General features: G+C 45.3%; 2 protein-coding genes and 1 long non-coding RNA gene across 12 annotated transcripts in view; 1 reads left to right on the forward strand and 2 right to left on the reverse strand.

Moving 5' to 3' along the window:
• Positions 1 to 17117, reverse strand: part of LOC147113652 (ethanolamine kinase 1-like) — a 35073-nt gene extending 17956 nt beyond the window's left edge. The window contains exons 1-3 of the mRNA XM_085996091.1: positions 17098 to 17117; positions 15461 to 15748; positions 13572 to 13712 (exon numbers count right to left, since the gene is read on the reverse strand). Coding sequence (XP_085852217.1) covers positions 13572 to 13712; positions 15461 to 15748; positions 17098 to 17117 — 449 coding nt within the window. The remainder of the gene's footprint in view (positions 1 to 13571; positions 13713 to 15460; positions 15749 to 17097) is intronic.
• pcdh15b (protocadherin-related 15b) overlaps positions 1 to 17452 on the reverse strand; it is a 1235959-nt gene that overhangs the window by 235302 nt on the left and 983205 nt on the right. The gene's annotated exons all lie outside the window — the stretch shown is intronic.
• The window catches only part of LOC147113651 (uncharacterized), a 77921-nt gene that overhangs the window by 27302 nt on the left and 33167 nt on the right, over positions 1 to 17452 (forward strand). The window lies entirely within an intron of this gene.

Consider the following 17452-nt stretch of genomic DNA (forward strand, 5'->3'; position numbering starts at 1 on the left):
GTACTCCCACAGTGCTGTTAGGGAGGGAGTTTCAGGATTTTGACCCAGCAATGATGAAGGATCGGTGATATACTTCAGGATGGTGTGACTTGGAGGGGAACTTCGAGGTGGTAGTGTGCCCATGCACCTGCTGCCCTTGTCCTTCTAGGTGGAAGAGGTCGTGGAAGGTGCTGCCAAAGAAGCCTTGGCGAGTTGCTGCAGTGCATCTTGTAGATGGTACACACTGCAGCCACGGTACGCTGGTGGTGGAGGGAGTGAATGTTCAAGAATGGGGTGCCAATCAAGCGGGCTGCTTTGTCTTGGATGGTGCCAAGCTTCTTGAGTGTTGTTGGAGCTGCACTCATCCAGGCAAATGGAGAGTATTCCATCACACTCCTGACTTGTGCCTTGTAGGTGGTGGAAAGGCTTTGGGGAGTCAGGAGGTGAGACACTCACCGCAGAATATCTAGCCTCTGACCTGCTCTTGTTGCCACAGTATTTATGTGGCTGGTCCAGTTAAGTTTCTGGTCAATGTTGATAGTGAGGGGACGAAACCAGGGAATTATAGACCAGTTAGCCTAACATCTGTTTTTGGGAAATTACTAAAGTCTTCTATAATTAAGGATAGGGTGACTGAACACCTTGATCATTTTCAGCTGATCAGAGAGAGCCAGCATGAATTTGTAAAGGGCAGGTCATGCCTGACCTGACTAACCTGATTGAATTTTTTGAACAGGCGACTGAAGTAGTGAACAGGGAAATGTCTATGGATGTTATTTATATGGACTTCCAGAAGGCATTTGATAAAGTCCCTCATATGAAACTGTTAACTAAAGTTGAAGCCTATGGAATTGAGGGCAAATTATTATTGGTTAGGAAATTGGCTGAGCAGCAGGAGACAGAGTAGGGATAATGGGCAGGTACTCTAATTGGCAGGATGTGACTAGTGGTGTCCCGCAAGGATCTGTGTTGGGGCCTCAACTATTCACAGTATTTATTACCGACTTAGATGATGGGATAGAAAGCCACATATCTAAATTTGCTGGTGCCATTGTAAGGAGCATAAGCTGCCATAAGGAGCATTGTAAGCAGTGTCGATGGAAGCATAACATTACAAAGAGATATTGATAGATTAAGCAAATGGGCTAAACGGTGGCAAATGGATTTCAATGTAGGCAAATATAAGGTCCCAAAAAAGGATAGAACAGGGTACTTTTTAAATGGTAAAAAGCTAAAAACAGTGGAGGTCCAAAGAGACTTGGAGGTCCAGGTACATTGATCATTAAAATGTCATGAACAGGTACAGAAAATAATCAAAAAGGCTAATGGGATGCTGGCCTTTATATCTAGAGGACTAGAATACAAGGGGGTAGAAGATACGCTTCAGCTATACAAAGCCCTGGTTAGACCACACCTGGAGTACCGTGAGCAGTTCTGGGCATCACACCGTAGGATGGATATAGTGGTCTTGGAGGGAGTGCAGCGTAGGTTTATCAGACTGATACCTGGACTCCAACGAGGAGAGATTACACAAACTAGGGTTATATTCCCTGGAATTTAGAAGGTTAAGGGGTGATTTGATCGAAGTTTTCAAGATATTAAGGGGAACAGATAGGGTAAATAGAGAAAGTTTCTCCGCTGATTGGCGAGTCGAGGACGAGGAAGCATAGTCTAGAAATTAGAGCCAGACCTTTCAGGAGTGAAACTAGGAAATACTTCTGCAAACAAAGGGTGGTAGAAGTTTGGAACTCTGTTCCGCAAACGGCAATTGATGCTCGATCAATTGTTAATTTTAAATCTGAGATTGATAGATTTTTGTTAAGCAAAAGGGTTTAAGCGATATGGGGCAAAGGCGGGTACAGGAAACTTTCGATTAACCGGCCACTAAATAACCGGAAATGTCGGTTAACCGCCAAAATTCAGGAGTCGGTTCAGATAGCTTTTTTTTTACTTTTAGTTACTTTTTTTTTTTAAACTCATTTCTGGCTGTGCAAGCGTCTAACTGAAGCTGTTGCTAAGCTACAGAGACGCTTGCAAGCTGTGATTGTTTTGAAGCTGTTGCTAAGCAACAGGGTTTGTTGCTAGATACGGAGCTTAGAAGCTCCGTATGTTTTAACTATAGCGCTCGATTCTCCGGCATTGTTGATAGACCGGCACCAGCTCGGTCCCATCCGTGCCGGATACCAGAAAGTTTCCTGTACATGGAATTAGGTCACAGATCAGCCATGATCTCACTGAATGGTGGAGCAGGCCAGAGGAGCTAAATGGTCTACTCTTGTTCCTATAGCACATCAAAGACGATCAACGTGGGTTTTAACTTATTATGCAAAAGGGAAAAAAAATCAAATTCATCTGAACCCTGTAACCAGGATCAGTGGAAATCAGGTCAGAACATTTTTTCACATTCTACGTTTTTAAAATATTTTAATTCCATTAAAGTGTATTTTTTTTTAATTAACAGCCGTAATCAAAAACAGTCACTACTTTAGGGTTAAATCTGCCTTACATCTCAGCTTTCAAATTGCTTCCACAATCTTGTAGTAAGACAACAAAGTGCTCTCCTATTAATTATAGGTCTATCACATAACGGACACCATTTGGTTTCTAAGAATACCAGGTTATCTACTGCAGAAGCGGCTCATATTGCTGCCAGTTTTTAAATGTAGTTCAAGCTCTGCATGCAAATAGGCCACCACCCACTGAGTAAGTTGAAGCTATTGCCTAAAGATAGATGCTTTTTCCAAAGAGAGAGAAAATTAAGGACAGTTGACTTCATTACTCCTCTAAAGTTTCTTTCTCTAGGTAAGCCACTACAAGTTGAATGTGAGCGATCTCCAACTTCCCAGACCAAGCAGCTTGCATTGGGATTATTTAACCCGTGCAGTGCAACAGGGTTACTCATCTGGGTGCTGTTCCATTTCAGCAGCAATCATTTCAGTGAGTTAATCGGATGTTGACATCCAAGATTAACCTAGTTGTATGTACCCATAAATAATGCAACTACAGGAAACTTTCGTTTATCCGGAGGTTAAATGTCCGGAAAGCTCTATCTACCGGCAAAATTCAGGAGTCGGTTCAGATAATTTTTTTTTCCTTTTCGTTGCTTCTTTTCTCCAGTCCTGGCTCTGCAAGCGTCTCTATAGCCAAGCAACAGCTTCAGCTAGACGCTTGCAAGCTGCGCCGACTGTTTTGAAGCTGTTGCTAAGCAACAGGGTTTGTTGCTTCACACGGAGCTCTGAGCTCCGTATGTTTTAACATTAGCGCTGGTTTCTACGGCAGTTTTGATCCAACGGCACCAGCTCAGTCCCATCGGTGCCGGATACCAGAAAGTTTCCTGTATGTTGATCTAAAAGAAGTTTTCATTAGCTGCACAACCAGCGCTAAATCTCATTTTCATCCAGAGAAAAACTTTTTAAAAGTTGCCTCCACCTCCAGAGCATAGGAAAGGGGGAGGGGGGGAAGGAGGGGGTGCGGAAGAGAAGAGAGACAGGGTGAAGGAAATCAAGATAGTTTACATTTCAGAATTTTTAAAAATTGAAGTAGAATTCAAGAGAATTGGACAAGCATAAGTAAAGCGCTTACATTTTTTTAATGCAAAATTGAGTTTTGTTTAGAATTATACCACCAAGATAATGTTATTTCGGATGAAGGGTACACACCTGAAAGATCATAAGCTGTTTGGAAAAAAAGGAGTTTTGCGGAACCGGCCACAGTCTAAGGGTTAATTATATTAAATTCTAAAAGTTATAACCAATTACTACACTAAAAGTCTTTAGCATTGTAATAAAAGATTATAAAAAATTAACTGTTTGCTTTAATTTCACATGCTTAATATAGAAACTGTTACAACAGATTTTACTTGACTTTTTTTATTACTAGGTGTGTAAAAGATTTCCTCAGATTTTACCAAAAATCCAGATTGCTGAAATTGTCAAAATTGTGCAAGATTACAAGATAGTAACAAATAAGGCTAATCGGCCCATCTATATTTAGCCACCCAGAAGGATCCGATAGTCTCCCCATTGCTGCAACTTAAATGTTCTTTTGCCTCCACCACTCACTGGAATTCTATTCCACAGGCAGAACTTACAACTTTGGCAGGAGCATAAAGTGAGTGGTAGTAGATCGGCCACCCGTTGTACACCCATTGAAGTCAATGGATAGGAAAACCAGGCAGGGTGTAGAACGGGCGGCCGATCCGCCACCATCCGTTTTAAGTTCCCGCCCAATGTGTCAAACATTCAAATAAATTACCCACATCAGTCCTAAATTTACCTTTCACTAGTTTGAATCAGTGTCCCCTTATCCTATTTTCACAATTTAAAGTAATATTCTGGATCTACCCTTTTCCATTCCCTTAACTGTATTTTATAAAGTCCAAGTTTCTCTTGTTTATCCTCATAACTCAGGCCTGTCACTAAAGAGCTCTTGTTTACACTGCCTCTAGTGCTTGCGTGTCTCCCTTGTATCTTGGTCATCAGAAATGGATGAAGCATTCAAGGTGCAGTGTAACCAGAGCATCGCACAGTTTGATCACAACTTCCTCTGACTTAAATTCTACTGTTTTGGCTTTGTACTTCCAACATTCTCTTGCTGCTCTGCAGTGGTTGGACATGTTTAATGTCGTCAAGTCTGCTAAGACTACTAAGTCTCATCCAGCTTCTTCCTCAGTTATTTCATTAACATTCATCAAGTACTTGGAGGTAAGTTTCCGCTTTGGGTGCGATTGGGAAACTGGGTGCAAAATTGGCTTGAAATTCTACTGGTTAGGTTACAACAGTTAACAGTCCAAGTTTCTGCTGAAATTAATTTGCATAATCACAAGCCTAAAATCTTCCACGAACCAGCGCAATAGAAGATAATAGTTTCGTTTTTTTTAAATTAAAAAATATTCCTTGATGTATTTAAGAGTGGTAACCTGGTGCAGTTTCAGAAAAACAGCTGAAAATGGGTTTCTCACAAAAAATAAGCTTTTTTCCATAAGAGTGTCTAATCCACCAGCTGTGAGTAATCAGATTTTAAAACCACTCAAAATTACTTTAAAAATCTATACGGAACCATTTACTAGTTTCATTGGTGTACATTAGTCAGTTGCTTAATAAACCGAACACCTCGAGTCTCTTCGCCGGGAGCAAGCGGAAGCCAAGCGCAAGGAGCGCACGTCAACCCAAGCACCCCACCCACCCGCCCCTTCAACCACCGTCTGCCCCACCTGTGACAGAGACTGTAGGTCCCGCATTGGACTCATCAGTCACCTAAGAACTCAGTTTTAATGTGGAAGCAAGTCATCCTCGGTTCCGAGGGACTGCCTAAGAAGATAATTAAAATTTTAATATGTAAAAACTTTAAAAATGTGCCTGCGTGCTTAAGAAAACAAGCTCAATTTGAAGTCCCTCCCAGAACGGCCGCAATGGGTGCAATGAGCGGAAGTGCACCAGTCGCTGAAGGTAAGCATGCAGGTGCAGCAGGCGGTTAAGGCGGCAAATGGTATGTTGGCCTTCGTAGCAAGAGGGTGCGAGTACAAGAACAAGGATGTCTTGCTGCAGTTGTACAGGGCCTTGGTGAGACCGCACCTTGAGTATTGTGTGCAGTTTTGGTCACCTTACCTGAGGAAGGACGTTCTTGCCATGGAGGGAGTGCAGCGAAGATTCACCAGGCTGATACCTGGGATGGCAGGAATGACGCACGAGGAGAGATTGTGTCGATTGGGCTTATACTCACTGGAGTTTAGAAGATTGAGAGGGGATCTCATCGAAACCTATAAAATTCCGTCAGGTCTGGACAGACTAGATGCAGAAAGGATGTTTCTGATGGCGGGGGAGTCCAGAACCAGGGATCGTAGTCTAAGAATAAGGGGTAGGACATTTAGGACTGAAATGAGGAGGAATTTCTTCACCCAGAGAGTGGTGAACCTGTAGAATTCTCTGCCACAGAGGGTGGTGGAGGCCAGTTCATTAAATATATTCAAGAAAGAGTTGGATATATTTCTTGAGGCTAAAGGGATCAAGGGATATGGGGAGAAGGCAGGGACAGGGTACTGAATTTGGATGATCAGCCATGATCTCATTGAATGGCGGAGCAGGCTCGAAGGGCCGAATGGCCTACTCCTGCTCCTATCTTCTATGTTTCTATGTAAACTCGCCATCCTCATTATTCCGATCCTGTAGGCAGGGCCAGTTTCAGAAAAATGATTTTTAAGCCAGCATTAAAGATCATGGAAACTTGATTTACGCTTGAGGTGACTGGTTTAAAATTCCCCTATTTAAAAAAAATTCATTATCTGGATTTCGGTGTCGCTGGCAAGGCCAGCATTTATTGCCCACCCCTAATTGCTCTCGAGAAGGTGGTGGGGAGTCACCCTCTTGAACTGTTGCAGTCCGTGTGGTAATATTTTTGCACCGGTTCGTCCAATTTCACCCAGATTGCGCTGATAAAATTAACGCAAACAAGCAGAAACTCTACCCCCTACTTGTGTTGTCTATTTTTGTTGCCTATGTTCAGTACTTTGCACTTGTCTGCATTAAATTTCATCTGCGATCATTCTCCCCAGATATTTTGTTCAGTTCATTCTGTAATTTGAGCTGCCTCCTCCAATTCGACTGCCTCTCCTAGGCTGCTACCAGATGCAAAGTGGTTTTTTGAATTCAACATAAATTATGCAAATTAAAAACAGCAGTGGGCCCCAAGACCATGCCCTGGGGTGCACAACTCAGTGCTGTCCCTCACCAGAACACACATTTGTTGCTTTCTACCCTTTAGTCAATTTCTTATCCATTTACAGGGCTCACCCTGAATCTCCAGAGTTAAGTTTAAATAGCCTTTGTTGTGGAACTTTATCAAATGTCAAGTGTTATCTTAAATGGTCAAATATTTTCCTCAGCGGAAAAAGTTAGTTCCACTTTTTCCTTTCGCCCATGGAGCTTCTACACAATCAGAACAGACATCTGTAGGATGTAGTAGAATTTTAAAAGACATCTGTATGTAGTAGAATTTTAAAAGATTACAGTAAAGATTATGTACATCATGTAAACACTTTCAACATCGCAAAACGCAATGACATCATAATCCTCCATGACACCAGTATGAAAGATTGTATTCTCATTCCCATCTCTATTCAGTTAAGAAATGTGAAGAATTTTGAACCAACACGGGTTAAAATGGAAACAATCTTTCTTCATGAGAACAGATTCAGGCGTTTGCAAGAATACAGACTACATTGTTTGATCTGGTAATCAGATAGCACACAGGTTGTACACTTACATTAAAAAGTTTAACAAACGACTTAGTATTCCAAATATTTTGTTATTCAAACATAGTTAAGTATCAGAACAAGTTAAATAATTTATATATAGTTTTAATTTTTGTATCTTTATAATTGTGTCTTTGTCAGTAAATTTAAATTAATAGTTTCAGCCTGTTATATGATCTGCCAGCTTGGCGCTCTTCCACCTATTGTAGAGATCCGGAGTGTACAACAGCTTGCATTTATATAGCACCTTTAACGTAGTAAAACGTTCCAAGGCACTTCGCAGGAGCGTTATCAGATAAAATTTGACACAGAGCCACAGAGAGATATTAGAACAGGTTGGTCAAATTTTTAAGGCACGACTTAAAGGAGGAGAGGTAGAGAGGCTTAGAAATTTAGGGAGGGAATTCCAGAGCTAAGGGCCTAGGCTTCTGAAGGCACGGCCGCCAATGGTACAGCGATGAAAATCAGGGATGCGCAAGAGGCCAGAATTGGAAAACATAAGAATTAGGAGCAGGAGTAGGCCATACGGCCCCTCGAGCCTGCTCCGCCATTTAGTAAGACCATGGCTGATCTTCGACCTCAACTCCACTTTCCTGCCCGATCTCCATATCCCTTGATTCCCCTAGAGTCCAAAAATCTATCGATCTCAGCCTTGAATATACTCAACGATTCAGCATCCACAGCCCTCTGGGACAGAGAATTCCAAAGATTCACAACCCTCTGAGTGAAGAAATTCCTCCTCATCTCGGTCTTAAATGGCCGACCCCTTATCCGGAGACTATGCCCCCTAGTTCTAGACTCTTCAGCCAGGAGAAACAACCTCTCAGCATCGACCCTGTCAATTCCCCTCAGAATCTTATATGTTTCAATGAGATCACCTCTCATTCTTCTAAACTCCAGAGAGTATAGGCCCATTCTACACAATCTCTCATCATAGGACAACCCTCTCATCCCAGGAATCAATCTGGTGAACGTTCGTTGCACCACCTCTAAGGCAAGTAGGTCCTTCCTCAGATAAGGAGACCAAAACTGAGAAACAGAGATCTCAGGGGGTTGTAGGGCCAGATGAGGTCACAGGAACAGGGAGGGCCGAGGCCATGGAAAGGGCAATATGTACTACAGGCACACTATCCCTTATCCGAAAGCCTTGGGACCAGCTGAGTTTCGGTTTTCGGATTTCAGAAGGTATTATTATAAGACTGGGAAATTTGTATTTAATATAAATTGTAAAAGTTCAGGCTACCTCTTGCGACTGTTCCGTGTCTCAATCCCCTTCCTGCTTCTCTGGAAAGCCGGATATCGGCTGACTCCTACTAAGCTAGCCCGCAAATCAGGTTGGGGGTCGGGGGGGGGGGGGGGGAAAAAAGAGAAAAGAATATCGGACGGGTCGGGGTCGGGAGAAAAGAATATTGGACGGGCCGCTGCAGCTATCGGACAGGCCGCTGTATTGTTGGGTTCACTCTCCCGGTACCTCCTTCACACTGCCCGACTCGGCCTGCAATCTCCTACCCAGTGCGGTAAACCACTGTTGTTAGTACTGTTGTTCACTGTTAGTACTGTTGTTCACTCTTGCATATTGTTGTACTTGTCTGTGCATGCCTCAGCTGACTCCGCCCCTGGCTCCACCCTCGTGGCTGGATATAAAGGTGACTGCTCGGCAGCCCCCGGCCCTTTTGGATACCAGGCAACCACAAGAGGCATGATCTGTTCTTTGGTAATAAAAGCCTGTCTATTACTTTCTCAACTTCAGTCTTTTGTAGCAATTGATTGATGCACTATTTTATTACCAAAGTTAAATGTTGGCTGCGAATGCTGAACAACCGATGGCGCAAAAAGCCGAGCAAAACGCTGAGCAGCAGGCGCTGCTGCGAGCCCTCAGACCAACATGCCTGGACCTAGACCCCCAAGAAGTGGGTTCGTCGACTAAATTCGCACAATGGCTGCGTTGCTTTGAGGCGTATCTGGAAGCCTCGACCGTGACTCTCGATGAAAATAAACTGAAAATCCTGGCCTCGAAGGTGAGCCACCAAGTCTATACTTTAATCCAAGATGCGACGACCTACGCGGCGGCTATCGACCTACTGAAAGGGCAGTATGCACGCCCGGTTAACACGGTCTATGCCAGGCACCTTTTAAGATCTCGCAGACAGCAGCCCGGGGAATCGGTGGAGGCCTTCCTACGGGCACTGCGGGTACTCGGACGCGGCTGCGACTGCAAGGAAGTATTGGCCGCGGCACATGCGGAGGGACTGATACAAGACGCTTTCGTTGCAGGTCTAAGGTCCGACTACTCCCGGCAGAGGCTGCTGGAGAAGGGTGAAATAGACCTGACAAAGGCAGTGTCCCTCGCGCTCTCGCTCGACGCAGCCCACAGAAATATGGACGCTTTCTCCCCTAATCACCCCGCGCCGTGGACGCCGCAATCTTGGGCCATGGGACCGCCACCTCCGACTGCTGCAGCGATGTCCAAGGCACAAAAATGCTATTTTTGTGGCCAAGCTAAACACCCTAGAGCACGCTGCCCCGCGAAGAATGCTACCTGCTCCGGCTGCGGGAAGAAAGGTCACTACGTTAGCGCCTGCAAAGGGAAGACCGCTAACGCCAGCAGCGCCGCGTGCGAACCGCGGGCGCAGCCATCTTGCCCGCCATCTTGGGCTCCCCCAGCCGCGTGGGGATCGGGACCGTGGGCGCCGCCATTTTGTCCGCCATCTTGGACGCCTCCGACTTCGGTTACGGGGGACCCGGACTCCACCACCGCCTCATCGGACGACCGCATCGACGCGCTTGAACATACGCTGGCTTCCGTGACGCTGGATCAATCTCTCCCACATCAACTGTCCAGGTCCATGATGGACATTACGGTAAACGGCCGCGCCACTACCTGCCTTTTTGACAGCGGGAGCACGGAGAGTTTTATACACCCCGACACGGTGCGCAGTTACTCTCTCCCGGTCCTGCCGACGCGTCATCGCATCTCTATGGCTTCCAAAGCCCAGTCAGCGGAAGTCGGTGGCTACTGTATGGTGACTCTTTCAGTGCGGGGTACTGAATACAAAAATTTAAAACTTCTGGTCCTGCCCGATCTCTGCGCTGCCGTCCTACTGGGGTTGGATTTTCAGTGCCATCTTAAGAGTGTCACTTTAGCGTACGGTGGACCCCTCCCCCCCCTCTCACGGTCTGCAGCCAGCAGTTTTTAAATCGCCCGCCGCGCGCCATTTGCAGCCTCTCCACCCTTAAAGTCCCCCCCCCCTCCTTGTTCGCTAACCTCACCCGCGACTGTAAGCCCATCGCTACCAAAAGTAGGCGTTACAGTGCCGGGGATAGGGGTTTCATTAAATCCGAGGTAGCGAGACTCCTGAAGGAAGGGATTATCGAGAGCAGCAATAGCCCATGGCGAGCACAAGTGGTGGTGGTGAAGACTGGCGGAAAACAGCGCCTAGTTATTGACTACAGCCAGATGATCAATCGCTACACCCAGTTGGATGCATACCCACTCCCCCGCATATCTGACATGGTCAATCAGATAGCACAATACCGGGTGTTCTCGACGATTGATCTGAAGTCGGCATACCACCAGCTCCCCATCAGGGCTGAGGACCGCCAGTACACAGCTTTTGAAGCTGACGGTCGGCTCTATCACTTTCTCAGAGTTCCCTTCGGCGTCACCAACGGAGTTTCTGTCTTCCAACGGGAGATGGACCGGATGGTTGACCAGAACGCGCTCCAGGCCACTTTCCCATATCTAGACAACGTCACCATCTGCGGCTACGACCAGCAGGATCACGACGTTAATCTAGGGAAATTCCTCCGGACGGCCCAGCGGCTGAATCTCACATACAACAAAGACAAATGTATGTTTCGTACTAAGCGCCTTGCTATTCTTGGCTGCGTAGTGGAGAACGGAGTGATCGGCCCAGAACCCGATAGAATGCGCCCTCTTATGGAGCTCCCCCTCCCCCACTGCCAGAAAGCACTGAAGAGATGCCTGGGGTTTTTCTCTTACTATGCTCAGTGGGTGCCCAACTATGCGGATAAAGCCCGACCCCTCATCAAGTCCGCCTCCTTCCCCCTGACAGCAGAGGCCTGTGCAGCCTTCACTCTCATAAAAAGCGATATTGTAAAGGCCACGATGCACGCTGTGGATGAGTCCCTCCCTTTTCAAGTGGAGAGCGACGCATCTGACTTTGCCCTAGCTGCAACCCTTAACCAGGCGGGGAGACCCGTGGCCTTTTTCTCAAGGACCCTCCAGGGCCCCGAGATTCGACACTCCTCTGTCGAAAAGGAGGCCCAGGCCATTGTGGAAGCCGTGTGACATTGGCGGCATTACCTGGCCGGAAAACGATTTACCCTGCTCACTGACCAGCGTTCAGTAGCTTTTATGTTTCATAATAAGCAGCGGGGCAAAATCAAGAACGACAAGATATTAAGGTGGAGAATCGAACTCTCCACCTACAATTACGGTATCTTGTACCGGCCCGGGAAACTCAATGAGCCCCCAGATGCCCTATCACGTGGTGCGTGCGCCAACTCGCAGGTTGATAGATTACAGACCCTCCACAATGACCTCTGCCACCCGGGGGGTCACCAGGTTCTTCCATTTTATCAAATCCCGTAACCTGCCCTACTCCATCGAGGAGGTCAGGACCATGACCAGGAACTGCCAGATCTGTGCCGAGTGCAAGCCGCATTTTTATCGGCCAGAGCGAGCCTGATCAAAGCCACGCGCCCCTTCGAGCGGCTGAGCATCGATTTTAAAGGGCCCCTCCCCTCCTCTGACCGCAATGTGTACTTCCTCAATATAATTGATGAGTACTCCCGTTTCCCGTTTGCCATCCCTTGCTCGGACATGACCAGTACCACGGTCATTAAATGTCTGAATGACCTCTTCGCCTTGTTCGGTTTCCCTAGCTATATCCATAGCGACAGGGGCTCATCTTTTATGAGCGACGAACTTCGGCAGTACCTGCTCGCGAGAGGCATTGCTACAAGCAGGACCACCAGCTACAACCCCCGGGGTAACGGCCAGGTGGAAAGGGAGAATGCGACAGTCTGGAAGGCAGTCCTTTTAAACTTAAAATCTAAGGGCCTTCCGACCTCCCGCTGGCAGGAGGTCCTCCCTGCGGCGCTCCATTCCATTCGGTCGCTGCTCTGTACACCCACCAATGCCACTCCTCACGAGAGAATGTTCTCCTTCCCCAGGAAGTCCACGTCGGGGATTTCGCTACCAACATGGCTGACTTCTCCAGGACCCGTCCTACTGCGGAAGCACGTGAGGACCCATAAGGCGGACCCCCTGGTCGAGAGGGTGAGCCTCCTCCACGCCAACCCGCAGTATGCTTACGTGGTGTACCCGGACGGGCGGGAGGACACAGTCTCCATTCGAGACCTCGCACCTGCGGGTGCTCCTGAAACACCCTCTTCGCCACCCACCGCTACTCCTGCCTACCCCCAGGACACAGTCCCCGCACGAGACCTCGCACCTTTGGGTGCCTCTGAGAGACCACCATCGCTACCTCCCATTACCCGCGCTCTGACCCCTGTAGACGGCATGCAGCAGCCCCAGGGTCCGCCACCTGCTACACCTCCTCTGAACGAGACACCGGGTTCAACGTTGGATGCTGCACCATCACCGCCGCTGCTGCGACGCTCAGGACGGCTTACTAGGCCTCCTGATAGACTTCAGTACATGAATTTTTAGTGCACTTCACCCTGCCGGACTCAATTCTAAGGGGTGAATGTGGTAAACCACTGTTGTTAGTATTGTTGTTCACCACTGTTGTTAGTACTGTTGTTCACTCTTGCATATTGTTGTACTTGTCTGTGCATGCCTCAGCTGACTCCACCCCTGGCTCCACCCTCATGGCTGGATATAAAGGTGGCTGCTCGGCAGCCCCCGGCCCTTTTGGATACCAGGCAACCACAAGAGGCATGCTCTGTTCTTTGGTAATAAAAGCCTGTCTGTTACTTTCTCAACTTCAGTCTTTTGTAGCAATTGATAGTGCATCACCCAGGAGGGAACTCGGTGACCCTCTGCCCTGCTCAGTGTAAGTCGTGCGCCACTCTGGTCATGTCGTGCGCACGACTTACGCTGAACAAAAAAATTCGGTTTTTGGAAGTTCGGATAAAGGATAGTCTACCTGTATTTCCCATACAACCCAGTGATAAAAGGGTAGAGGTTAGCACTGAGGCATGCTATAATCCCATTCACTACATACCACAAGTGTTATATTTTGCTCATAGAAGATGCCTATGGAAGCTGTCTTTTGTTGCAAATTGTAACATTGATGTTACCTGCATGGTGCAATACAGATTACTCTACGAAATGAAAGCAAATGGATTGTACCTTGCATGCAAGCACTCATCTGCCAACTCTGTGGGAACAAGGGTGAAATATTTTTCCAGCTTCAACCAAAGATTTGGCTTGGGAATCCAGCCATTATGAGCATGAATAGTATGAATCTTTGCCAGCTGCCTGGTTATAAGCCTGAGTGGGAGAAAAAAAGAATAAAGCCAATAAATAACACTGCATAATTTTGCAACATAAAAATGCATACACTTGCCAGTGTAAGCATTACCACTTAGCTTTTGAAATCACTTAAATGCCAGTGCCATTTTCAACAACATAAAAAGCCCTTCTCATAGTCTCTTCTAATTTAACTTGTTAAAGACATAGAACAGTACTTTGAGGACCAGAGCGAACTGCTGCCATTTGAAAGGGAAAATTTCCATGCTATTTTATGAACTAAAATACTGAAATGATCGAGGCATTTTTGCTTTGGGTACAGATCTTGTAGACGAAGTTTGTCTAAGTTCTGTCAAAATGGAGCGACTAGGTGACTTTTAACACATTTTAATGTTAGCACCGATATTAAAAATTGAATAATGTTTAGTCAGTATAAAAGAAGTAATTTCTCTTCATTTTTAAAATGTTTACAGGAACATTTTAACGATTTAAAACAGCATAGTAACCGATACGTAATAACAGTTTTTAAACTACCAGTAAATGTGGAGTTCTTTTCTCCATTTTCTACATTACAACAGTGACTACACGCCAAAAATGACTTCATTGGCTGTAAAGCGCTTCAAGACATCCAGTGGTCGTAAAAGGGACGATATAAATGCAAGTCTTGCTTTCTTTTACACTTCTGCTTACACCAGGGTTCAACTAAAATGTTGAGGGTATACAGGAAACTTTTTTTTAATCCGGCACGGACGGGACCGACGTGGTGCCGGTTCATTAAAAATTCCGGATAACCGAAAGCTATAGTAAAAGATACGGAGCTGAGAGCTCCGTATAAAGCAACAAACCCTGTTAGCAACAGGTTCAGAACAATGGCCACAAGTTGCAAGTGTCTCTGTAGCTTAGCAACAGCTGCAGCCACACCCTTGCACAGCAACACATGGAGGAAGGCAAGTAATAAAAGTTACCTGAACCTACTCCTGAATTTTGCCGGTTAACCGAGATTTCCGGTTATTTAGGTGCCGGTAAATCGAAAGTTTCCTGTAGATTTCTTTTACTGAAGTTACAGGGAGATGGTAATGATTCTTCTCAGCCAAAACTTCAACTCATCCAATAGACATTTAGTTACTTTTTTTCTGATTATACCCGAGTCAACCTGCAACAATCTTGAGCAGGTCTCTATGACTTTTTTTTTATTAAAAAGAGAAATTTCAGGTAAAATAATTATTTTTTTCAATTAAAAAAATGGGAGTGTGGCATATATGAATAAAAAGTACCGCCCCTGGACTTTTCTTGCCATTTAAGGAAAGGCTTGCATTTGTTTAAAGTTATTACTGGCCACTGAAAATGTAAATTGGAAGAGAATAAATTGGATTAAATTTACACTTTTTAAAATAATTAATCACTTCCAGACCAAGATAAAAATGGTAGTCAGCCCTTCAAAAAGTACTAAAAGGGTACTGAATGGGAATCTAAATGAGAAGTCATGCATCTCACAATGATGACGAAATCGGAAAAAAATTGTCTGGCACAGGACAAGGAAACACAGTGCAATATGATCACAATTAAGCATCTCACGTTCTTAAACTTTAGCTTCCACTAGTAGAGAACTGCCGTATAAACGGAAGTCTGAAATGTTTTTTTTTTTAAAGTTAGTGCCACCACAATAGTCAGCTAAATTTAAACCATAACTGTAGTGAAATATGAAAATTATGCATAATTTACTTTCTATATTTTAGGTATTTGGAAAAAGCCATTAAAAGGGAAAGTACCTGAAAACAGATGGGTCCCTGACATGTTCCGGATCCAATGCAGTGCCTTCCATAAATTTATAGCAGAGCCCGTTCTGAAAGGTGCAGTACAGCCGTGGAGCACAGCCATGAGCCTGCAGGACATGAAAGCTCTTCAGCTCATTCTCACGATCAACAAACAGCTCTGTCTTGTTACCATATACCCTCACCAAGACAACATCTTCTAATGAATCGCCAACGGAACAACCAACAAGCTTGTTTGTAATACCATCTGTGAACACCTGTTGAATCAATAAAGATTTATCACAACTGCGTCAAAAAGAAAACCTTATTAATAGTTTCAACTGGGTAAATAATTGATTGCATAACTTAACCTATTGTTCTGCTAATAGTCTCCATTCTGACCAGATTCTGGTAGTACCACTGTTAAAGGTGGAGACAAAAAATATTCAAGTGTGCAGTATTCAGCTGAATGATCAAGTCTTTCAGAAACTCCTTCAGTAGCTACCGATGTTCATGCTGAATGGTTGACAAACACCAAATGTTCTAGTCTATTTCCAAACTGTGAGCACACATTACAGATTTCCAAAGGTATGAAACCCTATGTTGGAAACCAAGCATTGAGCCAAACCAAGAAATCTTAAAACATCAATTGCACCTTTGGTCTACAACTAATGACAGATAATTTTAATGAAATGAGAAAGGAGATGTAAGAATATGAAGGGTCGGTAACCAGAGGGCACAGATTTAAGGTGACTGGCAAAAGAACCAGAGGCGAGATGAAGGAAAAACTTTTTTGACACAACGCAAGGTTAGGATTTGGAATGCACTGCCTGATTGAATCTGTCTCCACCACCCAATCATAGCCTTCAAAAGGGAATGAGATAAATACTTGAAAGAGAAAAAAATTGTAGGATTAAGGGGGAAAGAGCGGGGGAATGGGACTAACTAGATAGCTCTTAGAAAGAGCCGGCACAGACTCGATGGGCCAAACGGTCTCTTTCTGTGCTGCACTATTTTATGACTCTATGAAGCAGGAATTAAGTTAATTACTTCACTCATGCTACTGTAATTGACTGTTCCAAAGACTAATCTTTTAGCAACTACAACCCCCTCCTGTCAATACAAATTACTGGATATTTTGATTGCTTTTACTACAGAAAAATGACTTAGAAATATTTTCTGTTATTACATGGCCATCTGCTAAACAAACCGCACCCAGTGGACTTCATAGTAGACCATCCCAGTTGGACCCTTTCAGATAGATTTGTCAACCAAAATCATTTGTTTGGAAAAGCTGCCCAAAGGTTAAGAATCATCTTGGTGGATATCCTCTGCTGGAACGTGATTTAGCGCACAACCACTGAATCTGCAACTGAGATACTGCACAACGGTTTTGCTCAGGCCTGTTGGATCCTCTACACTCAGCTCATTTTAACAGAATCCAATAATTTTTATACATTAGTCCATGCACCTGTTACTGCAGTTCACAAGGGACGTGGGCATTTAAAAATGGACGCCAAGCCACAGAAGGAGGCGCGGGGATGCAATCAGTGGCAATGGTACAGAAAAATAGCTAAGAAAATTGCAGCTCATCGGAAAAGCAGGCTGATAACAAAGGCAGTGGAGGGGTCGCGAGCTGGATGGCGCCAGGGTACACGCAGAAGCTGACCACCATGTCTACGGATGACATTGCCAACAGTCAGCACTTAGATGAGGAACAGGATGGTGCCAAGGCTAGATTGTTTTGGGGGGGGGGGTGGGGGGGTGTGGAAGAGAAGCCTTTGCTGTGGCTACAATCAGATAGGCAAGAGTGGTACCAAGCAAAGGCAGTGCCACTGAGCTGAACAATGGACAAGAGACACTGCAGTAAGATGTTACGGTCAATGTTCCCGCTTAGCTGCGGGATTGCGCAGTCATCTGCAAGGTCCCGCGCAGGCTACTCACCGTCTTTTACATTGCAGATACCCCACAGGCCCAAAAATGTTAATGGGCCGTGCACTGGGGAAGGCA

This window comes from Somniosus microcephalus, chromosome 8 (genome assembly GCF_052327205.1).
Source record: "Somniosus microcephalus isolate GS21.2 chromosome 8, FLI_Smic_1.0, whole genome shotgun sequence".
In the NCBI taxonomy this organism is placed as follows: domain Eukaryota; kingdom Metazoa; phylum Chordata; class Chondrichthyes; order Squaliformes; family Somniosidae; genus Somniosus; species Somniosus microcephalus.